We start from the raw sequence: 27,226 nt of genomic DNA on the forward strand, positions 1-27,226 counted from the left end.
TAAGAATTATGTGAAAGCATCCATTAAACGACGTGTGGCAAAGATGAAGAAGGAAAAGAGTGAAAACTATGAAGGACCAAGCCAAAGGTTTCAACATCTTCGTTCCACACATTATCCATATTCTTCAACTATGTCATTGATGCCTATGCCATGGAATTCGTCATCAGGTATGATTGGTTACCCTCAATGGACTTATTATAATCCAGGGATGCAATATAATTTCTTACATCATGAAAGGGTATTGCCAAATCACTATACATTTGATTAGCTACAAGTTTGTTGCTGATCCAAAGGGCCGAAATACTTGATTTGTCATTTCATTTGTTTATTTCGGCTATATGTGCTTTGAATGAAGTTTACATAGTAATGGACGATATATACTTACCGTCCTAAGAAGATGCAGAATGGACGATGGAGTGTTGACATCGTCCTTAGAACCAACATGGTACAAGTTATTTTTCGGCACGCTAGCTATGCCGAAAAACAGGGGGGCATGTGTTGACACCAGATTTTGGCATGATCACGAATCCAGATTCATATGCAAAAGTTAGAGGCAACACTTCGCGGGCCGGTCCTGAGTGAGAAAGTATTCGGCCTTTGTCGGCTGAATGAGACCTTGCCGGGGTAAAACCTTGCCGCCGTGAACAGTAACCTTACCGGGGAAAGCTTTGCCGCCGTGAACAGTAACCTTGCCGGGGGAGAGCTTGCCGCCGTGAACAGTGCCGGGGAAAGCTTGCCGCCGTGAACAGCAACCTTGCCGGGGAAAGCTTGCCGCCGTGAACAGTAACCTTGCCGGGGGAGAGCTTGCCGCCGTGAACAGTAACCTTGCCGGGGAAAGCTTGCCGCCGTGAACAGTAACCTTGCCGGGAAAGCTTGCTGCCGTGAACAGTAGAAACTGTCGGGGCCAATCCGACCAGATGCTGAAGATGGGCTCAAATCCACAGCCCACGCAAGGAGCAAGACAGAAGATTGGACCAGATTCGGGCTGAATCCGAGTGGGACCAGAGCTAGGATTCTAGGACGTGAATTGATGTAATTTTCTTGTAAGGAAAGCCTAGATAAATCATTTGCTTGTACGGGAAGTCCAGCCGCCTCTTATATATGTTGGGGGTGACGGCCGATTGAACAACACACAATCGAACAAATCTATCTACATCTTTTACCTTTACTTTTCCTTCTCCCTTGTTCTTCTTCTTCCTCGTTCTTCGTTCGTTCTTCGTGTTGAAGGGCAGCGATCCTCGAGGCTCTAGGAGCGGGCGAACCGACCTAGGGCAGCCCATAGCCGCCGCACGTCCAGACGGGGTCCCTCCCGGGCGTGTGGGGTTTCGGGTCCTCAAAAGCGCCCGCCGGATTGTCTTGCGTACCGCGCTTTCGGCAGGTCTCCTTCGACGTGAGCTGCGGTGCATCACCCCCGGCGTCGAGGGTACACGGTGACGTGTTCGTGTGCGAACACTGGTAAAATTCTGCTGGACAGAAGTATGACCCCCAAGATTGCAGATCTTGGTGTGTCAAGACTTGCTGCTTCAGAAAAAACAGAAGAAACGTTAACAGATATGCCCCACGGAACACTGTAAGTTGATGGATGATCATACTCTGAGCTGTTCATTTTTCAAAGAGATCCTCAACAAAAAATTCCTTGTATTTTTAACTAACTATTAACCATATCAATTCAGGGGGTTCATGCCACCGGAGTATGTGAACAGTTGCTTGATATCAAAGAAGTTTGACGTATTCAGTTTGGGCGTCATAATTATAAAAATACTTGCTGGAAATAATGGCTATGACAATTGTTCTGAAATGTCCCCTGAAGAGTTTATTGAGCTTGTAAGAAAACTCCTGTCTATTTACCATGAACATACATAGGTCTCTTTCACATTGTATATACGTGTTTGCTTAATTCTTTTGGCGTTGCAAACAATGTAGTATCTTTGTAGGGAGTTTTATGCGCAATTTGCATGCAGGTAACTGAAAACTGGACGAAAAGGTTGCGGGCATTGATGAGCTATTCATTCCAGGAGGACATCCTACGAGTGAGGACTTGTGTTGAGATTGCATTAAGGTGTGTCGCCTTGGACCGAAACAAAAGGCCTACCGTGACAGATATTGTTCATGAACTGGAGGCACTGGAAGCCAATATCACAATAATGTCATACACAATTGTGCAGGTATGTATGATGGATGTGGGGAATTTTTATGTACTCTGCAATTTCACAAATGAACTTGTAGAGAGCTAACCCTTCTTAAAAAATATTACGAAATGAAAAGGCTTTCTTACTTATTTACTAGTCAAGAACAAATCTTGTTTCCAAGCACACATACTAAGATGGAGAATTGGAGTTTAGAGGAGGAAGTTGTATTGAGATTAGACATAGGATGTGCCCATTTATTCTCAACCCAAGTTTGGTATCTAATGAGAACTATGTGTATGAATTTGAGAAAAAAGTGTATTCCCTCATTTAGTTAGTGGAAATTTATGATGGACTGAGAGGCGATAAAATAAGCTTAGGGCATCTTCAACGGCGACCCGCAAATTTCCTCCTGCATCCGTACACGGAGGGGTGGGGGTGGGGGGATCAGTCCGCAGACACTAATGTCGGAAGCCTCCTCGAGCTCTGCCTCCATGACCTCCTCCTTCGGAGGCCCGGGAACTGAAGCTATCTGCCTCCATGTCCTCGCCAAGTGGCTAATCAGCCAAACCATGTGCAGCCCACCAAGCTTGGCTTCAACGGGAGGGGAGGAGCGGTGGCCTTCTTAGGATCGGAGTGGCGGCGACCTACCGTGCACTACTCTTCCTCGCTGCTGATGGCGCCCACGGACGTGCCAGCTTCTTGGTCGTGGCAGGGGGCGCGGCCTCGGCGGAGCCGGTGATGTCCTCGTCGTCGACGTTGGTCTTGCCCCACACCTCGTCCGGCACCCCGTTGAACTCCTTGTAGGCGGCCCCCAATTCCGCCTGCCGCTGGCGGTAGAGGCGGATCTCGAGGCGGAGCGGTATGACTCGAGCAGCGCCACCTGCTCTGCTGCATCCATGTTCAGCATGATCTAACAACCAGCGTTGAGCCACTCCTCCGCTTGTTGGTGCTCCTGGGAGATGGAGGCTGTAGGCGACATCGGCTTGCTGCTGCCGCTCCTCCCGCACCATGTCCATGTAATGGGCACAGGCCTTGCCAATGGTCGTGGTGCAATGCACCGGCGAGGAGGGTGCCCCAGGCTCGTCCTAGACCGCGACCTCCATTGAAATATCCTCGGCCTCCAGCTGCCTGCCAGCCTACAATAATGGCGGCCATTTCCTTCTTCTACTCCGGCGATAGTCCGTCCTAGAGAGCTTTGGAGTGCGAGGAGGCCATGGTGCGGAAGAGGTGAAACGGACGATATGGCAGACTTAGCATCTGTACAATGGCCTCCTCTTAATTAACTTGCCACGTCCGATTTTTTTTGCCTATATGACAGACTTAGCATCTGTACAAGGTGAATCATTTGGAGGAGAGAGATGAATATGACGACCTCAGAAAAAAATAATGCCAAGCACGTGAAACTAGAAAAACATTTAAAAGAAGGATTGTTCCAAACGTTCGGACTATAGGTATAGATCCGAACGATCCCACAGCCCTGCGATGGCGTGCAAGCTTTCTAACAAACCGCATGCAAGATGCGTCAAATACTTCTATATTACCAAATGAATTTAGCATGGTAACCCACTGCATGCACATAAACAAAATTGATGACATCACAAAAGATTTCATTAAAATTTAAAATTCAAAATGTTTTGTAGCTCAAACCGTCGCTCGGATTGAAAAACTGTTTTCACATAAAAAATCCGTCTCAACGAGATCTACGAAACTAGATCTTATGTTGATATGTTTCGATGATTTTTTTCCGGGTAAGAAGTTACCACGCGTGGGGTATGCAAGTTATCACGTCTATGATACATAAGTTAATATGTTTACATAGGCAAAATCCGGGCATAAAAATGACTTCTTCCAACTTTCTCCCACGTGCAAATGCACTAAAGTGCAGAAAAACTAATGTCGTCGTAGATTCTCTTTATTTTTGAAATTTCGAAATGTTTTGTAGCTCAAACCGTCTGTTCGATCAAAAATCCGTTTTCACAAAAAAAAAAATCCGCCGCGGCGAGACCTTCGAAACTAGATACCATGTTAACATGTTTTGAATACTTTTTTTTCTAAGTCAAAAGTTATCATGCCTGGGCTAAATAAGTAATCAGCTCTACTATGCATATATTACCATGTTATTTACACAGATCCTACCGGAGTATGGTTTCAACAATTTTTTTTATAGGTCAAAGTTATCGTGGTGTTTGTACTCAAGTTATCAGGACCGGGAGCCTATATTATCATGCTACTTACACAAAAAGTTATCAAAGTATGTTTTCAACAACTTTTTTCACGGGTCAAAGTTATTGTGATGTTTGTACCTAAGTTATCAGGTCTGGGGATCCAATATTACCATGTTATTTATACAGATGTTACCGGAGTATGTTTGCAAACAACTTTTTTACATGGGTCAAAGTTATCTTGATTTTTGTACTTCAGTTATCATGTTCGGAAGGGTATATTATCATGTTATTTACACAAGAAGAAGTTATCAGTGGTATGTTTTCAACAAAAAAAATTCATGGGTCAAAGTTATCGTGGTGTTTGTATTCAAGTTATCAGGACCGGGAGCCTATATTATCATACTATTTACACACAAAAAAGTTATCAGAATATGTTTTCAACAACTTTTTTTCGCCGGTCAAAATTATCATGGTGTTTATACCTAAGTTATTAGGTTCAGGAGCCTATATTGCCATGTTATTTACACAGTTGTTATCAGAGTATGTTTTTAACAATTTTTTTCCATGGGTCAAAGTTATCATGGTGTTTATTCCTAAGTTATCAAGTCTGTGAGTCTATATTATCATGTTATTTACAAAGAAGTTATCGGTGGTATGTTTTGATCAACTTTTATCCATGGGGCAAAGTTATCGTGGTCACTGTACCTAGAGCCCGATGACATGCATTGGTTGCATGCTCCTGGTCTTGAAATGGAGAGAAACATGCTACCATAATGAGAGCACGGATTATGTGCTCCCATTTCAGTCCTCTTAATTTTCCAGTCCATTATTTACTTTCCTCGGACAAGGTAGAAATGGGAGCAAGACAACGAGACATACTACCGTAATGGAAAGAAACAATAGCATTTTCAATACTATATACGGAAACGCCTATTGTAACCAACGGGCTATTTAAAAGCATACAATTAGGGGTACGACATCAAAAGTAATTTAAATGAGCTGGTTAATGGGCCTGAGCTTAGTTACGAGAGACTCAGATCCGAATCCAAAGGCACCCCACACACAGACATCAGAATTATTTTCTAGATTTTTGGCTGTATACGATAAAAGGAAATGCAACGTCTGTTTAATCACAGGAAACAGTCAGCTGGGCTGGTTACCGAAATTTAAATGCATGCAGCAGGTGCAAGGATCGACTCCTACCGCTTCGTCTTTTTTTCGAAAAATGAAAAGCAAGCAGAAGGTGGGGCGCTGGAGCCGATCGAATCTATCGACAAGGCGAGAACGTTTGGAAATTACAATTGCTGTTAAAAGAATGCCAAGCACGTGAAACTAGGAAAATATTTAAAAGAATGCCAAGCGCATCAAAAAACTAGGAAAACATTTAAAAAAAGGAGCCCACCAATGCACGAATAGCTTTAGTTGCTAAATCATTAAATGAAACAAGCTTAGCTAGTACAGTAAGCTAAGCATTTATGCATTGACAAATGTAGTTGTTAAGATATTTAATATGCTTATCTATGCATTAATTACCTAACACATCATCTTTTTTGCTTATGTGGCATGTATGTTACTACCTATGTTACTCCCACTATGACCAGTCTTATAGTGGGAGTAACTTAGCAAGTAACATAACACATCCCAAGAAAAGTTTGCTTACATGACATGTATTTAATGAGGGAAGAGATGGTTGGAGTAACATAATATGTTACTGTAACATAACATATCCCAAAGCAAAATGAGTCTACATCTTAATAAATGATGGCTTGCATAATACTACATATATGTTACTCTCCGCTATGAAGGTAGTAACATAAACTAATAATATAGGCATGTTACTAATCAAGTTACTCCTCACTATGACTAGCCTAAGACACAATGCCAACCCAATCTCAACATCCCATAGTAATAAATTTTGCGTCATTAAGGCACACTACTGGATTGGTCCTCTCCTGCTGTCCTGCATGGACGTTTTCCAAGATGGTGCCTCGCTCACGCAGTACAGGGTTTCTCATGGTTGTGGCAAGGCTCTCTTGCATGTCTAGCTAGCCCGCACGGGGCACCCCGTACCTTTGGCGTGACTAGGAGGGCGGTACCACGTGCTCGTGCATTAAGACAACACATATATTACATGTGTTATCCATAGTTTTATCTACTCTCTCTGTTTCAAAATAAGTAACTCAACTTTTTACTAAACTTAGTATAAAGTTGAATCACTTAGGGTGTGTTTGGTTGGGAAACGAAGTAGAATGTAATGTCATGGTTCCGCTCTACTAGAATGGGTTGGTTCCGTCCTATGTTTGGTTTGGGATGGTAGGTGAAATGGAATGGTTCCATCTTAGTGTTTGGTTGGAGATATGAAATGGAATGCATTTGGTTCATCTCACATCTTGCATAAAAATAATTTCTCACATATATATGCATAATTGTCACTAGTCTTCGTATTTTTAACACATAATAAAGAATTGCCAAGGAAAATACTACTTATTCACTCATATACATGTTAAAAGTCTACCAAATACAAGGCATTCATCTATATTCATGTCAAATACAAAGCATCCACCTATATAGGGTCAAAAGATATGTCAAAATACAAGTCGTTTACTCGATATTGAGCTTTCCGTGATTAGGAAAAAGGAAGCTAGCAAGGGGCAGAACATAATTCTCTTCCCCATTAGAGCATCTATAGCCGGAGGTTGCAAATTTGGACCCTCAAACGCCCGCAGACGCGCCGGGACACGCCCACGGACAGTGACCGGGCGTGCCTCGAATTTTACAATTTACAACCACGTATCCTATTTTCAAAACATATGTTACATGCAGGGCGATGCACGTCGATCATCCTCTCCGTCTAGGGCCGGCTGGGCACCGAAAATTGCTCATACTTAATATTTTCACATCCGTATTAGTCCCACCTCGCTGACTGACGAGCTAGTCGACTAGCTTAAATATCCGGGTCATCCAGAAAGGATAAGCTTATGACATCATTGCATTCTTGTTAAGGATATGGACTCTTACTATGAATCTTCTATCTTTATCACATAGAAGATTCATAGTCAGGGTCTATCTCCTTCACATAGGGAACATTGATGTCGGCTTTTGTTGAATCTCTATGTGTCATGCATCAAAACAAAATAAAAATCTACTGTCATTGTAGTATAGGTATCAACGTATATGATCGAGACAAACTTGACACTCGATGAACAATCATTAGTCAATGAAATGCAATCTAGTGCATATATATCTCGATCACACAACAATCAAGCTTGCCGCCATCCGCTAGCACAGCTATTCAAGCCGGCCGGCGTCTGCCTCGCCCGACGATGTGGGACTAAAATTTGGTTGCACCGATGAGAGATGGAGGAGCTTCGGTCGCTGCAGGTGGGACCGCTACGACCTGTAACGGGGTCGGCGGGCGTGCCTGGTCGCGCCCGGGCACCCCCATATCCGCCTCATATTTGTGCAGGATATGAGGGATGCTGGTCAGTCCGGGCGTTTGAGGCGCCCGTCTGGGTCAGATTTTCGTGACCCGGCGGCCCGCCCGGGCGTATGAGGCGGGTTTGAGAGGTCCAGTTGTAGATACTTTTAGAGCCTGCTGTGATTACGAGAAGCTAGCAAGTAAAATGGTCGTTACTGCCGCTGCTTGTTGTGACTGCTTGGCGCTGCTTGCCTAGCTGTAGCACGTAACCCATGGACAGGCACTGTAGAGCATGTGCGAGGAGGCAGGGAGGGCCGAGCAGAGCTAATGGACGACGGTGCCCACGTGGAGGCGGTGCCGGGAGGCCGCACGGAGTAGGAGGTAGTGGGAGTCGCGGGCGCTGCTCTGCCTCCCAGATCGGACGCCGCTGCTCCGCTTGTCAGATTGGCCGCCGCCGCCGCTGCTCCGCCTGTTAGATCGGACGCCGCCGCCGTTGCTCCACCTGTCAAATCGGACGCCCGCCGCTGCTCCGCCTCTTCCCGGTCAGTCCCGAGGATCCCGCCGGAGCGACCAGGTTGTCCTTTCGAGGGGGAGAGACGAGGGACAGGAGTGTGCCGGCGGTGAGACATGAGGGGAGGGTCGAGGCTAGGACATGGCCCGGTCGAGGAAGAGAGGGCAGAGTCAAGGGAGGAGGGAGACGCGAGGCGTTCCGTGTGGTTCCCCCGATTTGGAGGTACCAGCGGGTTCCGCATTTGGGGCGAATATGCTGTTCCAGGGAATGACTTGGTTCCGGTTCTTCAACCCAACCAAACGCGAGAACCACTCCTGGGTATGGGACGGACCCATTACATTCCACTTGATGATCTGAACCAAACACATTCTTATTTTGGGATGGAGGGAGCAATATTTAAGAATAGTTATTATATTCTTTGTTTGATATAATCTTAAAGTTCATATAAAATGGTATAAATGCAATCCCTTACTATTCAAAGGAGTTTTTATTTGTTGCAGACAGGATCAAGGCCACACCAAGTGTCGTTACAACATTGAAAGATATCACAGACAACTTCTCAGAGGACCGAATACTTGGTAGTGGTGGTTTTGGTGTGGTATACAAGGTATAAGATTTAAGAGTATATGTTTTTTCGCTCAGATATGTAACCGTACTTTAACATGTAAACCAACATCCATATAAACAAGAGACTTTAAACAGGGACTGCTACAAAACGGGGAAGTGGTTGCAGTGAAGAAGCTTGTGCAGTTAACACCGAAATCACAGAAGCAATTTGAGAATGAGGCTGATCTTCTTATAACACTGAAGCACGCAAATGTAGTGCGGTTGTTGGACTACTGCTATGATACACAACCTCTGCTTGTTCCAGAACGTTTGCTTTGCTTGGAATATATGCCTAACGGAAGTCTTTACAAGTATATTACAGGTATGACCTTTTAATATGAATAGTTTTTGTTGCTTTATGTTTGATAGGATTGGTGCATTGTAGGCAGTGTGCCCAATGACATCCGAATGTCAAGTTCTCATCTGCGGTGAAAAGATCATATTACAAGCATCTACAGCCTACCTCCTCAAATCCCTCTAAAAGGTCCGCGAACGCTAGTGATCGGACAGGAGAGAGAAGAAAAAAATGACTCAAATGACTTCCTCATCATTCCAAAACGTCTGGGCTGTCTACAAACCCTAATATATTGATACCAAATCTGAAGAGGATATAAGGACTCATTGATGCGCCCAGCCAGTCTGCCACATGGGACGTTGCGCACCCCGTACCATCTTTTCTCTTTCTTTTCTTTCTCTCTATTTATCTCTACGGATTCTCTAAAGACGTCTAATGGGAGTGAGTACTCCCGGGAGTAGCCACACCTTTCCCTAAAAGCCAACTCATGGCCGTAAACTCTAGTACTTGGCCCATCGCGTTACCCTAAATCAAGCCAAGCCCCAGTGTGATTAGCCTGTGACTTGAGGTGATTAGCGCTGCCGGCGACCGCTGCCTGGTCGTCGTGCAAACTACACTCTTATCAATTCGCTAGCGGTTCAACACGGTCACCACCCAAAAAAAAAATCGCTAGGGGTTCAGCCCCAAGGTTAGCACTGTTGAGAACTGTGTACTAATCTCTCTCAACTCTAGTCTTGTACGCGGTGAAATTGTATATCCAATTTTAGTTATTTTGATGGTGTGATCTACTCCCCTTGTTTGAAAATACTTGTGTCAGAAATATGTATGTATCTAGACATATTTTAGTTTTAAATAAATTTCTTTGAGTTGTTTGATTTATGGTGCAGTCATAAACAGAAAAGGGCTACCAAACATCATAAAGATTAATTTGATTTTTAAATATGTTGTTTTGAGTACTCAACCTACTAATATTGTTAATGATGCTTATGTGCAACTTACCAATCCCAGTTCAATGGGGATGAAATTACATGATAATCTACATTTATAGGAAATCACTAGCCTGATAAACACGATGGCACGGTGCGTGTGGTAGGTTGGATATATGGTAGCATGTTCGGGCTGCTTTGTGTACTTGGTGCGCAGGCACACCAATACACCATACAACGCATGCAATTAACGGACACTCTGCCACGCATGCAAACACATGCAGACTTATTACACTGCATATGTCCGCTCCATCTTATTTCTGCTTTTCCATCAAGATACCTGACTCAGGCAGGTCTGTTCAGCAAAAAGTAACTCGGCCGGGGCTCATTTACCCTGCCGAAAAGTCTGCATGCCGCACGCCTCACGAGCTTCGACACATGAGATTGACATACAAAGGCATGCATGGGAATATCAAGTGCTACCACCCTTAGGTGATACCACGACACGGGCTTTTCCGTTGATCTCAGATCCGACGGTATCTGAGAAGCTATTGTATCTGCACACAATTTTAAGACTCTCAGATAACTTTTTTGCAAAATGCTTAAGACGGCCCAAGAGCCCGTATCACGGTATCACTTAAGAGCCATCCGTGTGTGGCTGGTGCTGCTACTGCTCTCTGTTCTGCGCCCATGCAACACATGGCGGGTGGCAACATGGAGGTTGAGGAAGGAGGATGCATGGCGAGGTGGGCAGCCGCGGTGTTGGGGGATTCGGCCATGAGTAACGCGTGTGGGGGCGAGCTCTCCCGTGTGGCGCGGCGATATGCTCATGGGGAAAGAGAAAGGATTGAGGAAGGAGAAGAGAGGCGCCCAAGCTCATCGATGCGATCACGGTTTGAGACAGGAAATATCAGCATCAATGCCCTGCTGCTTCTAGCGCACACGGATGGAGCTATGTGTATAGCTGCAGGGGCCACCGCCCCAGCCTTGTCATCTTTTGTGAAGATTTTTTTTTGTGGTAGCAACAACGAGAAATATAGCACGCTATTTCCACGTAATAGCGTCACTATAGCTTATCCGAGGTAGGGGCGATCAACTCGGGTGAGTCAACATCACGTACATGTGGTAGGAACCTAGCTGCTGCTATAAAATTTCCATGGTGCAGTTTGTCGGTCTCTCATTTTGTCCAATGAATGCTACAATTTGGAAGATGTGGGCTCCTCTGAAGTGCAATTTTTTTGCTTGGTTGATCTTCCAAAATCGTGTTTGGACAGCCGATCGTTTGCTGCGCCGAGGTTGGCCAAACTGTAATTTGTGCCCTCTCTGCAAGCAAGTGCAAGAATCTGCTGCTCACCTCCTATTCCAATGTAGGTTCACTATCCGGATTTGGACTGAAATTTGCACTTGGCTTGGCATCCTTGACTCCTCACCAATGATTTGGCGTCATGAAGACTCAGTTAAAGATTGGTGGCTTAAGGCGGTTAGTGGGGGAGGTGGCCACAGGAAGGCCACCACCTCCTTGATGATGCTTGTCTCGTGGGAAATTTGGAAGGAGCATAACGCAAGAATTTTTCAGAATGTCTCCGCCCCTACCTCCATTGTTATCGCGAAAATCAAAGAGAAGGCCCATCTTTGGACTTTTGGCAGGAGCGAAGCAGCTTAGTATTGTTATGTCATGAGAGTAGACCTTTTCGGTTTTGCCGCCTCGCGGCTTATGTCTAAACCTTCTTCTTAATCAATGAAAATGGCAAGTCTTTTGCCTTGTTTCAAACAAAAAATCCTCCATGATCATTGTATACAGTATCGCCGCAAGCCCCTGTGTCTGCATGAAGTGATACGTCGACATTTACTTTCACATTACCACGAGTTGGGTTCTTCCACATCTGTTCGAATTTCTGAGTAGGTAATTATGGTGTCATTGATCTGATAAAGTTCGTTCCAGAACCTTGATAGACATAGCAGTTTTCTCAGGTGTTTGGATTACCACTCCTTTAACAAATTGCTGCCGTTGCCACCATAGATACCACACCGCAATAGCAGCAAGCTCTGCCATAAGTAACCCATCAGATAAACCACTTAGCTTAGTACGAATCTGTTAGGTGATCTTGTCTAAGCTGGTTGGTTAGTGTCAGCTAAGTTGAGTAGTCCGGCTAGGATTACTAGTTAGGCCATATATTACGTGTTGTAGTTGGTCATATGCGAGTACTAGTTCTTGTAGGAATAGATTAGTAGTATGTGTCAAGTACGTGGCTTAGGAGATTACGAGTCCAGGTTTGGTGTTCTTGGATGTGTCCGTGCGTACGTGTAGGTTTAGGTTACATAGTCCGATTCGAATTGAGTTTGCGTGAGTCTTGGCTGAACGTGTATATATATACACAGGCAGGCCATGGATATTGTAACACTGTGGGGGGAAAGAGAAAATAAAGAGAGAAAACAAAGGGCACAACAAGGGCCCTTAGCTATCAGTTTTGCGCTGGCGTGTTCATCGTGAATTGATGTGATCAATCATGTTGGTGGTATTCGAACAGAATCTCCATAGTAATTGAACCCATTCTATCCTCCACAACCGCCCTTCGCATAGCATCCAGTACCCCCAGCTGAGACCAAACGTTCGTGACACGCCGATAATTGAAAAGACAATGCTGCCTGTCTTCGGCATCAATCGAACAGACTGGACACTGGGATATGACGTGCAGCTAAAACCCCATAACAGGGAAGGGCTCCATGAAGAACTTTCCATGTAAAGTGTTTCACTTTTCCAAGAAGTTGGAGTCCTCATATATTCTTTCAAACAGGGTTAATATGAACATTGCCCTGTCCATGGGATAGTGATATTCAGGAACCAGACTCGTGATCTAAATCCGTGTAATATGCTGACCGCACTGAGAAAGTACCTGAACGAGTATAGTTCCATGTGATGAAATCTTCCGTCATTTGAACATTGCTCCCAAGTGTTTATGATCTGCACCCTAAGCGTTTATGATCCATCTCCGAGTGTTTATCCTTTCATCGATCTGATGACTCGTAGTCTCTGGTTGCGTGCCACCATGGGCACCAAGGAATTCACTTCAATGTTTCTTTAAGGTCGCAGTTTTTCTATCGTGGTTAGTTCTTAAAAATTCTGTTCTTGTTAATAAAAAAGGATAGTGTGTGATAGGTTGTGGAGTCCTTCCATTCATAGTGCAACAAAATAGACTTGAGACAACATCTATTGAATGGTCTTCTTTTATTTATGTAGTTGCAGATGCGCCTTCTGCCCTTGATTGGCAGACACGTTGCAAAATAATTGAGGGAATTTCCTTTGGTCTACGGTACCTTCACGAGGGATCTAATGTTCCAATTATTCACCTAGACCTAAAACCAGCGAACATATTGCTTGATGAAGATTTTGTACCAAAAATTACAGACTTCGGTCTTTCAAGACTGTTTGATCCACAACAAACTATTGACACTGCAGCTGCTACTGGAACATTGTAAGTGAAGCACATTATTATTATTTATCGCATTTCAGTAATTGGCTGGCTGTGTTCTCTCTTCTTTCCTCTTAATAGCTCATTTTACGCTGCAGAGGTTACATGTCACCAGAATACCAGCTACGAGGTAAAATCACACCAATGGCAGACATATTCAGTTTGGGTGTGATAATCATGGAGATAATAACAGGGCATAGGGACTACCCATATGATATTAGAAAGTCTTCCAAAGACTTCATCAAACAGGTAAGACAAGTCAGTTTGAACTTCTGAGACGAAATTCCATCTGCATAAGGCTATATGACATTACCATTGTATAGTAACATATCCCCAATTTGCGTTCAATTTCACAGGAAATGCAAAAATGGAGAAATAAGCTGCAAAAAGAACCAGGATATACACTAGAAATAGACTGCCAACAAATCGAAAGATACATTCAAATAGGTCTAATCTGCGTGAATAATGACCGGTCAAAAAGGCCTACGATGAAGAAAATTATAGATATGCTTCAAGGGGTGGAAAGTATGAATTGTTACATTCGCAACGAGGTAATATCACTTGTAGCCCATGCATGATAACACCACTGTATTGCGTAGCCTATAATGTATTTAGTGTCCTTATGTCCTATGTTAAATTAATAATGATATAATTTGTCCAAAATACTGGTTAGTATTGGAAGTAGCAACCTAGCAGCTAGGACTAAGGTATGTGCTTAATGCCTACCTTGTATGACACTTTGTAACTTAAATTCCTACTGGACAAATTTTCTTCAGTATAGTAACTAGCGTACTGCTCAATGGACTTACTAGACTTTGTAGTCTGCATCTGACCCCTTGTATGTAATGCTAGGGCGTTTTGGCTAGAAGTCATCTGCAAAAAGGTCTAACTGATTTATTTATTTTGGAAAGGAGGGTGAAACCTCCGGCCTTCACATCATTTTGATGCACACAACCAGTCTAAATGATTTTGTAGCATTCACCTTTTATGTGCAAGAATGAACAACTTTTTAATAAAGTGAATCCACTCTGTTGCATCAACTACTGAAGTAAAAAAACAAGTACTTGCTCCCATTTGTTCTCAAAAAGTTGTTCTCGGACAAACCCTAGCCTCCCGCGACTCCGCTGGCGGCGGCCGCCGCCGCCACCGCGCAGCCCCCTCCGCCGCCCTCGTCCATGGCCCCCGTAGCCCCCGCTGCTTCCCCCGCCGCCGCCCCTCCCCCTCCCCCTCCCAGCCCGGCCGGGGATGAAGGCCCTGACCCGGATCCCGACCCACGCCCCTCTCCGGCGGTCGTTCTTTTCGCCCCTGCTGCTCCGGCCCCGGCGCCGGCCGCTCCGGCCCCTGCTGCTCCGGCACCGGCGCCGGCCGTTCCGGCCCCTGCGGCTCCGACCCCGGCGCCCGCCGGTCTGGCCCCGGCCGCCCCAGCTTGGGTGGAGGTTGGGAGACGGCGCCGCCCGAGCCTGGAGAAGGTGGCTGCTCCCCCTCCCAGGAAGGATGCTGGACTGCCTCGCACTTTCAAGCAGAGGACTTTCGGCCTCTGCTTTCGGTGCTTGGCGTCGGACCACTTCGTCGCGGGCTGCCGCGGCCCTGTCCGGTGCTTGGGATGTGGCCACTTCGGCCATCGCGAGCGGGAGTTCTTGGCACGGCGTCCTGCCGGTTCAGAACCTCGCCATCCCCCCCTCGCGCCTACCGGGCCTCGTCAGCGGCCTCCCCCCTGCAGCGGATCACCTCCAGCCCCAGTTCATCGACCTGGTCGCACTTGGGCTTCGGTGGTTTCTCATCAAGACAGCCCTGCGACTGATGGTGTCGTGCCGGCAGCTGACCCCGACGTGCCTCCTGCTGTTTTGGAGCCCTTTCGGCCTCTCCTTGCAGCTCAGGCGGAGGCGCTCGGCGCTGAGCTACAGGCCTTGTTCGCTGCTCGTCTTGAGGTGCTGTTCAAGCCTCTTCAAGACTTGGTTGCTGCTGTGGAGAGTTGGACTGCTTAAGTCTCAAGCCTATGCGAACCTATGGAAGCTATCGGGGGCAGCCAAGACCTTGCCAATGTTGAATCTGCTCCTCCTGCTGTGGCCGTTGGTGAGGATTGCAGTGCGCTTGTTGTGGCTGGCTGCTCAGCTGAGTTGAGTGAGAAGGCTCAATCCGTTGATGATCCGCCTGCCTTGGAAAAGGTCATGCTCGAGGATGATCCTCCTGACTTGGCTTCTGTCCTACCCGGGATGGTGAGTCAAGGCGTGGAGGAGCGGGCCAAGGTATCTTCTTGTTTTGACATGGTTATGTCTGAGGTGGAGCCTGTTGAGCAGTCGACACTGGAGGAGCCGAAGGTTTCCAGTGCTCCTTGCACCGGCAAGCCTTCAAAGGAGCTGATCCAGATGGATGCAGATGAGCCTCTTGGGAGAGCCTCCTCTCCGTGGGGGGAGTTCCTCGAAGAGCTTGCTCTCACCGTGTCAAGCTCGCCGCAAGTTTTGCAGGTGGGAGAGGCTGCTCCTTCTCTCTTAGAGCGACGAAGCTGCCGTTTGGACAAGAAAAACAAAGATTGCGACATTCCTGTAGCCAAGCGCGCGGAGTATAGGCAGGCGGAGGCCTTTGGAGAGGTTCCAACACTCAAGAACAAAGGAAAAGCATCTGAGGAAGACCTGAATGAGAAGATGCAGCACTATCTGCAGATGTACAAGAAGGAACACACGCCCAAGGCGATCGAGGCGGTGCGCGCATTAGTTCAGGCCAATGCTTGACCACTTCTGTTGCGAGGGTGCACTTCGGTGTGCTGCCATTGTAGAGAGTTTGTGGGTGTTTGCGGAGTTCGTCTTTGTTGGATACAAGGCATGGCCTCCGTTCCTAGGTCTGGGGGCTCTTGTTTCTGGCACAGATGATGTGCCATGAGTTGTTGGGTGTGGTTTTTGCCGGTTTCCCATATTAACCGCGCGTTGTATGGTTTTCGTTCAGGTTTCCCTATTAACTGGACCACTTACCCTCTTCTATAATGCAAAGACAGAGCACCTGCCGTTCACGCTCAAAAAAAAGTTGTTCTCGAGGTAAACTTTGATCACTGGTATCTTGTGAAATGCAAAGTCAACTCTGAAACTTTGACCACTGATATCTTATATTTTTTTTGAAAGATCCAGCGTCGCTGGCATTCATTGATAATAGCAGAAAGCAATGGAAAACAACAAGGTGGTGAAGGTCCTAGGACCAGAAGATCCGAAGATCAAAAGAAAAAGAAAAACAGCCCTAATGGCTGCAACAGAACACTCCATACAATCCACATTAGACAACGCAGCTCCGACTCCGACGATGAACCACAAAGAAACGAGGCAAGGTTGGCGTCACAGGGATCACTGAACGAGCCACCTAACACGCGTCATCGTATACCAGCGGCCCCCCACCGCGGCTTCGACTTCACAGCACCAGGCAGTCGAGGCATTCCCACGGACACGCCGGAGAAGAAGAGCCGACTACCACGACCAAAGCCGCGCTCCCGACGTTGCTCACCACCGTCATCATTGCCACAGAAGCCACCGTGCACGTCCAGTCGTAGGAAGCACCAAAGGGATCAAATTCTTCAAGACGGCGCCCTAAAGAGGGGAGCGACGTTGAAGACGACGCCACCGCCCGACCCTGAAGCGGGATCTGGGCTTTCACCCGAAGGACTTGATCCGTGAGTAAAGGCTGTGAAGATTCCCGACGACGCCTCCAAGGAGGATAGCGACGCCCACAGACACCGTCGCCGCCGTCCGGTCAGCACCGGCCAGGCTTTCACCCAGTGCAGCCACTCCCGCGCAGCAGGCCGAGGTCGACCCGTACCCCCATTGGACCGCGCACCCCCCACACAACGAGCACGCCACTGCTGTGTAGGGCCACCCGCAAACCTCCTCATCGACGGGCCTGCAGAGACAAGATCGGGTCCTGCACCCCGCATCCATCCGCGGCCGGAGCCACCCTGCTCCAGCAAGCGACAACCGGGCACCACCAGCAACCGCCAGTGCCCCTCCCGGCCCGCCAGCCACGGACCTCCAGCCAGCAACCATCTCCTTCCGGCCCCATGGACTCCATAGCAGCAAAACGGGGCAGAGAAACTGCCCATCTTGTGCTGCCAAGGCCGGATCCGTGGCATCCAGACCCGCCCGCTGGGCCGCCGCCGGTCGCCGCATGCCAGATCTGAGCCGGTGGCCAGCACGCCGCACCCATGGCCGCACACCGCGCCCAGCCGCACTCCTCCTCGTGCCTCGCCGCGCGCATCCTCGTGCGGTCGCCGCCTGCCAGATCTGCGCCGGCGACCAGCACGCGCGCGCCCAGCCGCACGCCTCCTCGCGCCCCGCCGCGCGCAGCCGCTGCGCCCAGCCCGCGCCTCCACCTACGCGCCCCGCCACCGGATCCGCGCCCGCGCCTCCGTGCGCCGCCCCGATGGCCAGCAGCGCCGCCCGAGCGCGCGCAGCAGCTCAGGCTCCCGCCGAGGCCACCGGCCCGCACCAGCCACCTCTGGACGGAAGGGGAAAGGGGCCCCGCCGCCGCCGAGCCGCGCGGGCTTTGCCCGGCGACCGCTGTCGGCGGCGGCGAGGGGAGGAGAGGATGGTGGGTGGGTTGCTGCTGGCGGCGGCTAGGGTTTTCTCCCGAGCCGCCCGCGGGAGCGACGCGAGAGCCCACTACTGATATCTTATAGAATGTTTACATAATATACTTTATGTGTAATTGGGTTGAAATGTATAAGTCTACTGCGAATTAAATTGCTAATCAACTTAATTTTTGGAGATCATGTCCATGTTGAAAGTAACAGCTCTAAAGGACCAGAGATATTATAAATCACAAGGAAATTCTAACCATCAATCTGGTCCATTCCAGCTATCAATCGACGACATCCAGGAGGAGCTGTAGATTACAATCAAAAGAGGTTGTCAACAATATCCACTGCTTCTGTCTTCCTGGTATACCACTTTATAAATCTTTAAAGACTGTTAACTGGTTAACAGTTCTATAACCTGATTGATTCATTTATAATGCAAGTTAGCTTTGATTTCACCACAGGGCTTTGGATCTCCGTATGTACTTTCTCCTCGCGAGTGGCGTTTATGCTCGACTACCACTACATGCAAGCATTTTCACTTGTTTGGTTTCCAGTCCTAGTTGTAGCCAGTGTATGTCACATATGTGGACGTGTGTTCTTCGCTTGAAGATAAATATGCAGCACGATGGCCATAGTTTCCACAAAAGGATGAGAGACATCCAAGCCTTTGGAAGTTTGTATAACTTTGTATGCAAACATTGACAACAGTACTGCTATTTGCGGCTCCAGGTGTTGCACACAACAGCGGTTAAATGAAGGGCTGTTGTTGTGCCTTTTCAGCTTTGCCAACTGTGTCAGATGATCTGGTATGACTTTTGTAAAGATTATTTACTTAAGATTAGCAATTGATGGCAATACTACGTACCAGATCTATCCTCCTACGTTCTTTAAAACTCAAACTGTTCCCTAAATTTGGTCTGTAATAATCTGGTAATTTCAAACTTCGTCTATACACATGCCTCCCATAAGTTTTCATTCCGTACCAACCTTTTTCATATGCATAATCTGTATGGAAAACAGTTGTGGCTCTCGTGGAAACAATCCTGTGCCTTCATGGAAGGCAAATCTGTGCCTCTCACAGAAGAAAAAAAAAGTTTTTTTTCTTTCCAAGAGGCATAGCTGTGGCTCTCACGGAACAAAGCTGTGCCTTCACGAGAAGCAAGTTGGATATGCTCATTGACAGCCTATCGACCCAAGCAACAGTGGAAAAGCCAAGGCGTGAAAACCTCGTGGCATCATGCACCAGTTCATGTTGCACAGTCCATAGCTTCAAAATTCGCTGCTACATCTTTCGGTGCTACGAACCGAAGTAGTTCCCGTCATCTTGGTATTGAGAACCATAAAAATAGCACAACATGCAACATGGAACATGGTACTGGCTGCCTGCAGAATTACTTCGGTTCGTAGCACCGAACAGAATCCAGGCTCAGCAACCCTGGATTCCCGGAACTGATGGTTCATATGAAAAAACTGACAAAGGTGAAGATATGGTGTGAGATCATTAACACAGACATCAATTACACCATGCTCTTAGAGGCCATTCACAAGTTTGCTCAGGCTGGCATAGGTACTCCAGTAGGTTCCCGCTCCTTTGGTGAAATATGTTGCCTCGTGCCAAGTCCACAACGATCGCTACACCAACACCTGTGCTACCGATCACATGGAAATTGACCTTGACCAACTCACCCTTCAGAGTAAGTACCACAGGTCTGATCAATTCAGAGTTGGCACACTTTTCACGTTTGTCGTTTTGCTCTATGAATATTCTGGCTGAGAAGGCGCCACCGGTGGTCTTCCCCGACGCTCTCAGCCACGGTTACGCCACGTGCAGTGACCAGATCACTCTCGCCCTCAACAAGTTGGTCGTTGACATCTCCGCCTCGATCCCAAGGCCGTCGCGGTCCTTGACACTGCTTGGATCCTGGTCGCCGGGCTCCCTGACATTGCCCGGTCCGAGCGGGTGATACGCAACATGTCCCGGATCCTCAGCAAGGTGGTGGTGGTCGACGAGCTATCCCTCCGCAAGGAGGAGGAGGTGCGCGTTAAAGTCAAGTGCCTCGATTCCTCTAAGCTGCGCGCCACCATCCGAGTCTTCTTCAACGACCAGGGCTTTGATCTCCGCATCGCTCCCGAGCCGCCCAACCATGTGGGTCGGCCCCGCTTCTTCGACGACGCCCCTCCCGGCGCCCCTCCCGGGTCCCAGGACGACTTCCGTGGCCGCCACCACCCTCGGTCCCACCACTCCGATGATGAGGAGGCTTCTGAGGATAGCCCCTCCCGCTCCCCTTCGCCACCTCGCCCGGCCCCCTCCTCGGGTCGTGGGGGGCGTCAAGCGGGGCTCACGGAGCCTCCTCCCTCTCCGGTTGCAGCGGCCTCTGAGGGGAGTGACGCCTCAGACATCAGTCTCATCGTCGCCCCGGCCTCCTCTCCCCGCTCCCCCGTCACGCTTCCTGCCTCGACGGCCCGGGACATGCAGACGGCTGCCTCCGTCCTGGCCTCCCCTTCGACGGGGCCTCCCGCCGCGTCAGGCACCTTCCCGGCCACCCTCCAGTCGGCGCACCAGGATGCCGCGCCGCCCCCCCTCAGCTCGCCTCCCTTGGCGATGGTTCCCGAGGACCCCCCCTCCACCCCCGGCAGCCGCTTCCCCCTCACTGCCACTGCCGATGGTAACTGGGGCTCCTCCCGTTCCTGCGGCCACGTCGCCTCCCCCGGCCTCATGCCCCCGCTGCACCGACTGCTCCCAGCCGCGTCTCCTACTCGCGGGCCCGGCGGGCCTTGATGGGGAGGGCGAGACTCGGGTGACCATCCCGGTGGCGTCCCAGCCTCCTCCCCCACGGTCCGCGGCCTACGCACGCCGTGGTCGGTCCTCCTCCACCCCGGTGACGGCCTCGCGTCGGAGCCTCAGGCTTGAGGTCGCCCGGCCGGTCGGTAGCCCAGCTCTTCCCATCCCCGAGCGGGCGGAGCGTCGGGCCGCTGCCCGGAACCTGGAGCCAGGTACGCCTGCTGCCCCTCCTTCGGCTTCTACTTGCTCATTCTCGGCACTTGAAGCGATTCCTCTAGGGCACCTTGCGAAGGTCGCATCCGATTCCGCGATAGTTTTTAGGGGGGAGTCCGACCCCCCTTTAGTGCAGATTGCGGTCATCCAGGCTCGCGAGATTCTTGATGGGAAGTTGGCAGAGGCTCGTCAGACCCTCCTCGCTCCTCCCATCTCCTCGGGCCCTCCTCCGGTGGCTACCGTGTCTCAGCCCCAGAGGACGGCTGGCCGCCCTCCTGCGATTGAGGCTGAGCCTCGGGGCCGCACCCGCTCTCGCACCGCCGCTCTCCGCGCCCAAAGCGCCTCCCGTGTCCTGGGGTCAAGCAGCCCCCCAATGGCTCCCTAATGCGTGCCCTATTCTGGAACATCCGCGGCTTCGGCCATGATGGCCGACGCCGCCAACTCATCGAGTACGTTCACGATGAGCATATTGACATAGTGGCGATTCAGGAAACCATGCGCTCTGACTTCTCTTTGCCGGAGCTCGACCGACTGAGCTCCCACCTCTTTGCGTGGCACTGGCTCCCTTCTAGTGGGAACGCCGGCCATTCGGGTGGCATCCTTCTGGGTGTGAAGGATGCCAACTTCGAGGTGGGAAGTATGGACCGGGGCGAGTTCTTTGTTAGTATGGAGCTCTTTGAACGGGCCCTGAACTTCAAATGGGAGGTTATCATCGTTTATGGTCCGGCGGATCACAGTAGATCCGCGTCCTTCCTTGATGAGCTTAATCGGAAGGTATCGGCGGCCACCCTGCCGGTGGTTGTCGGAGGAGATTTTAACCTCCTCCGATTCGCGGAGGACAAGAGCAATGATCATGTTAACTATGCTCGTATGCAGATGTTTAACGACTGCATTGCCGATCTTGGCCTTCGCGAAATAGATAGGATCCGTGCTAGGTTCACCTGGACTAACCGACAAGCTTCCCCGACCCAGTCCGTATTGGACCGGGTCCTAGTCTCCCCGGAATGGGACCTCCGTTGTCCTCTGGCCTCTCTTCGGGCCATCACGCAGATTGGCTCCGACCACGTCCCTCTGCTATGGTCCTCCTCCGACGAGCGCCCTCCGATCCCTCCTAGATTCCGGTTTGAGACATTCTGGTTGTCCCAAACTGGATTTGTGGAGGCTGTTGGGACTCGTTGGGTGGAGACTAGGTCTCTTCCTCACTCCCGCCCTCCTTCTGCTATTGACTCTTGGCATCTCTGTGCCAAACGTGGTCGGCAATTCATGAAGGGGTGGGGTGCCAATCTGGGTCGGGACCTACGCGAGCGCAAAAGGGCCCTGCTAACCGCCATTCAGGCACTTGACCTCCGTGCGGACACGGTCGGCCTTTCCCCTGACGAGTGGCTCTCTCGGTATGACCTGGAAGACCAACTCTCCATCATCTACATGGACGAGGAAGCTTATTGGCGCCTACGAGGTTCCCAGAAATGGTTCCTCAAGGGCGATGCGAACACTGCCTACTTTCAGGCCATAGCTAACGGCCGACGGAGACGCAACACCATCCCCCTCCTCTGGGACGGTCCGGCCCTTCTGCAGTCCCCGAGCGACATTAGGACCCATGTCGACGGGTTCTACCGATCCCTGTTCTCCGCCTCTCCTAGAAGCGGCCTGTCTCTGGCCCCCGACTGCTGGTCCGGCCGCCAGCTTGTTTCAGATACGGAGAATGCCACACTCATGGCTCCATTCTCGGAGGATGAGGTTTGGACAGCCATTAGAGGCATGAATCCATCCTCGGCCCCGGGCCCGGACGGCCTTCCGGTGAAATTCTTCCAGACCTTCTGGAATGTGATTAAGCCGGAAATCATGGCCATCTTTGATGAGCTCTACGTTGGGACCGTCGACCTTGGTCGCCTCAACTATGGGATCATTTTGCTCATTCCCAAAGTGCCGGGGGCCTCCGACATCCGCCAGTTCCGCCCGATCACGGTGATCAATGTGATCTTCCGGATTCTGGCTAAAGGGTACGCCAATAGGGTGACCCTGCTCGCAGACCTCATTACCCACCCCAACCAGTACGCCTTCGTGAAAGGGCGGTATATCCTGGATGGGGTTTTAGTTCTCCATGAAGTTCTTCATGAGGTCCGGTCGAAGCACCTTAAGGCGGTTTTCCTAAAGATTGATTTTCATAAGGCCTACGACACTGTTAGTTGGTCCTTCCTTCGGGAAGTTTTGCTCCGGAAGGGCTTCGATGACCGTTAGGTCACCCGGGTGATGCAGATGGTGTCCTGCGGTCGCACTGCCGTGAACATCAATGGAGAGATTGGACCTTACTTCCCCACCCTTTGTGGGGTTAGACAAGGCGACCCTTTCTCTCCGTTCCTGTTCAACATGGTGGTGGACGCACTTGCCGCCATCCTCGATAAGGCCAAAGCCGCTGGCCACATTCGTGGGATTACCCCTCATCTAGCGGGCGGCTCCGGGATCTCCATGCTCCAGTACGCCAATGACACCATCATCATGGTCGAGGGCTCAGACATGGACATCGCTAACCTCAAGTTCCTTCTTCTCTGCTTCCAACAAATGTCTGGCCTCAAGATCAACTTCGATAAGAGTCATGTGATGGTTATGGGCTACTCTCCAGCTGACGCCTTGGATATCGCCAACCGCCTCAATTGCCGCCTCGGCTCCTTTCCCACGACCTACTTGGGAACCCCCATAAGTGACTCTCGGCTCACTGTCGCGGACTTGCGCCCCACTGTGGCCAAGCTTCAAACGCGCATGGAGCCTGGCAAGGCCGGTGGCGGTCAAAGGCTGCTCGGACAATCCTCATTAACTCTTCCCTCACTAGCCTCCTCCTATTTCTTATGAGCTTCTACAGCCTCCACGAGACCCTGCACCATGAGATCGCCAAAATCCTGTCTCGCTTCTTTTGGGCAGGTGACAACAATAAGCAGAAATACCACATGGTTAGCTGGCCGGACATCTGCAAGCCCCGTGAACAGGGAGGCCTTGGTATCATGTGCTCTAAACGTATGAACATTTCCCTCCTCACCCGCTGGCTCTGGCGCATTTCGCAGGGCCACGGTGGTCTCTGGCTTGACATTCTCCGGAACAAGTACCTGCGCGGACAGCCTCTCGGCTTCTGTCAGAGATCCGGCGGTTCCCAGTTCTGGCAATCGGTTGTCCAACTGCTTCCCGTCCTTCGCATTGGCACCTCCATCTTGGTTAGATCGGGTACAACGACGTTGTTCTGGTTTGACCGGTGGGCGGGAGACTCCCCCTTTGCGGCCCGTTTCCCCGACCTCTTCTCCATTGCTGTCGTCCCCCTAATCTCCGTTGAGATGTCCCTTATTGACTTAGGGCGCCTCGCCTTCCGGAGGCCATTTGGGCCTTCGGAAGCCGCCGCATGGCTGGAGCTGCTGGATTGCATCGCTCTCCACGAACCGGAGTTGGTTGCGGGCCCGGACGAGGTTCGGTAGCGTCTTGAGCCTTCGGGCCAATTCTCCACCAAGTCCATCTACTCGGCCATTGCCCCCTCCTCCGCCCCTCCCCCCTTACGGCGGTTTGGCCCATCCACTTTCCACTGAAAATTCCGATCTTTATGTGGCAATGGATCCGCGGTAGGATTTCGTCTGGGGTGGAGGTCCGCAAACGCAATGGCCCTGGGTCCGGCCTTTGCCCCCTGTGCGGTACCCCCGAAGACTCGAATCACATCTTCTTCACCTGTGTCTCAGCTCAATTCTTGTGGAGCTGCTTTAGGGAAACTGTGGGAGGTGATTGGTGTCACACCAACTTCCCCGACCTCTTTGCCGAACTCCAAAACTCCCCTTCCCCTTCTCGCCACATTAGGTGGCTCGAGATTGGGGTTCTTGCGTGGACCCTTTGGACGAATCGCAATAAGCTTGTGATCCAGCGTATTCCTCTTCGACGGGCTACTGACGCTCTCTTCAAACTGTTTGGTTACTTGCAGCTATGGCGGCCGCTTAGCCGCCTGCAGGACCGCGACGCCATCACCGCCTTCATCGCCGACCTTCGCTCGATGGCCGTCCGTCTATCGCCGCCGCCCCCTCCGCCACCCCCGGAGCCGGATTAGACGCCTTGCCTTGGCCGCGTCCTTTTTGTGTTTTTTCTGGGCTTGTTGAGCTGTGCCCTCAGCAGAACCTTTGTACTCCTCATTATGTGACTTGGGTGTGTGTGTGTTGAACTAGTCCATGTATGTTTGCTCTTGGCGGTTTGCTTTATTTATAAAGCGGGGCGAAAGCCTTTTTCGGTAAATATTCTGGCTGATTGATCTCTAGTTCTCAACAACGATCCTCATATTCAGCATGCTTCAAAAGTTCTTATCTCCGTTCATAAACATGCTATGATAGTAGTTTTTCTAAATCCGCCTGTTTATTTTCTTGCTTTGAAGGGTCAGACGTTGAAGAAACAAATTTAGCACGGCAGATGTGAAGCCGGACGGTATCCATTGCAGTCGTCGAACATTCAGCGGCCCCAGAAGTTAGCATTGATAAGCCCCAGTGCAAGCAAGGAGGTGTGGGCGTGTGGCACAGGCACCCTGTTCATCCCTCTTCTTAGGTCGTCCAGTCACTTCAGTTTTGGAGTAAGTTCCCACCATGTAGTATGACAGATTGTTCTGTCTGGGTGTAGCGCGCAAACTAGCGAAGGAATTGCTTTCCCCATTTCTAATCATGTATCAAAGTCACATATGGAATTTGTACTTAAGGGTCCTGTACCCGAGTATGTTTTTTTTTGGAAAAGGACGCTTGCCCCCGGTCTCTGCATCGGAAGATGCGTGCAACCATCTTATTAAAAAGTCTCAAAGTAGCACAAAGTCATAAAAGTATTACAGCTCGCAAGCGGAGGAAAACGTAAAAGAAAAGTGAATGCTCAAAATCGCAACCGGTATGACAATGTAAAGGACAAGCTCCCTGGACTCCTATCCTGTTATGCGACCGCCATCCGAACCGGTTGAATATAGCCCGTGCTACCATCTCCAACTGGTTGCACCTAGTATCCAAAGGCTTCCTGGAGTCCATAGAAGTGAGTAAGGACCACGTACGGATCCATGCAGTAGCTCTGAAGATGACCTGCAAGAAAGTTAAAGTATGTTGTCTGTTAAAAATCATATCATTCGTGCAATTCCATATAGCCCATATAAGCGCACATATTCCAATCCGAATACGAGCCGCAGTAATATGATCAACCCCAGCTAACCATGTCCCAAATAATGATTCAATGTTAACTGGAGGAGTAATGTTAAAGGTTATATGGATCGTTCTCCAAAGCAATTTCGTGAGTGGGCACTCTATGAACAAGTGTTGTATTGTTTCATCATGATCACAAAAACAACAACGGGAACTACCTACCTACCGCCTCTTTACTAAGTTATCTTTGTGAGAATCACTTGCTTGTGTACGAACCACATAAAGATTTTAATACGCAAGGGAACCTTAACCTTCCAAATATGTAACGATCTCGAGATTGGGCCAGAATTAATTAGATCCATGTAAAAAGATTTCACCATAAACACCCCATTTCTAGCTAACGTCCAGTGCATCGAATCGGGTTGGTCGGATAATTGAACATGTATCAATCTTCGAACCAAGTGTATCCAGGCATTCCATCACTCACCAACTAACACACGTCTGAACTGAATATTCCAGGGAGTCGATTGAAATACTGTGCCTACGTAATCCTCCTTGCGTTGCACAATGTTATATAGGGTGGGGTATTGTACGGATAGTGGCGTCTCCCCTAACCACGTATCCTCCCAAAATCTTGTTGACATCCCATTGCCAACCAAGATTTTGACCCTACGAAAGGACAAATCTTTCGTTCGCATGAGTCCCTTCCAGAATGGCGAGTCAATTGGCCTCACGGTAACCTGGGCTAGCGGTTTCGATCGTAGATACTTATTACGTTGTATCTGTGCCCACATACCCTCTAGCTCTATCTCTAACCTGTAGAGCCATTTACTCATAAGACATTTATTCTTAATTTCCAGGTTTTCAATACCGAGACGCCCCTGGTCTTTTGATCGGCATAAAATATCCCATCGTGTGAGACGCTACTTCTTGTTGGCCTCATCTGGCTGCCACTACTAGAAACAGAGAATTTTCCATCGGTTAGATCTTTGGCGTCTGCTAGCGGATGGCAAAGAAGGCCTTTGTCGTC

At 49.5% G+C, this 27,226-nt stretch overlaps 1 protein-coding gene across 1 annotated transcript; it reads left to right on the forward strand.

Moving 5' to 3' along the window:
* Window positions 1-2,129: 2,129 nt before the first annotated feature.
* LOC125535072 (cysteine-rich receptor-like protein kinase 43) lies at window positions 2,130-18,974 on the forward strand. Its single transcript, XM_048698129.2, has 8 exons — window positions 2,130-2,165; window positions 8,724-8,830; window positions 8,926-9,151; window positions 13,289-13,523; window positions 13,619-13,769; window positions 13,877-14,071; window positions 18,354-18,436; window positions 18,537-18,974. The coding sequence occupies exons 3-7, from the start codon at window positions 9,118-9,120 to the stop codon at window positions 18,384-18,386; spliced, it is 648 nt and encodes a 215-aa protein (XP_048554086.1). The 5' UTR covers window positions 2,130-2,165; window positions 8,724-8,830; window positions 8,926-9,117; the 3' UTR covers window positions 18,387-18,436; window positions 18,537-18,974.
* Window positions 18,975-27,226: the final 8,252 nt, after the last annotated feature.

The sequence above is a fragment of the Triticum urartu genome, chromosome 2A (assembly GCF_056163025.1).
Source record: "Triticum urartu cultivar PI428250 chromosome 2A, HENAU_Tu73, whole genome shotgun sequence".
NCBI classification, from domain to species: Eukaryota; Viridiplantae; Streptophyta; class Magnoliopsida; order Poales; family Poaceae; genus Triticum; species Triticum urartu.

Coding starts and splice junctions, on each gene's coding strand:
- LOC125535072 (XM_048698129.2), top strand. CDS start 9,118: ATGCCTAACGGAAGTCTTTACAAGTATATTACAG. Junction 13,770..13,876: donor CCAAAGACTTCATCAAACAG/GTAAGACAAGTC, acceptor TCAATTTCACAG/GAAATGCAAAAATGGAGAAA. Junction 14,072..18,353: donor ATTGTTACATTCGCAACGAG/GTAATATCACTT, acceptor GGTCCATTCCAG/CTATCAATCGACGACATCCA.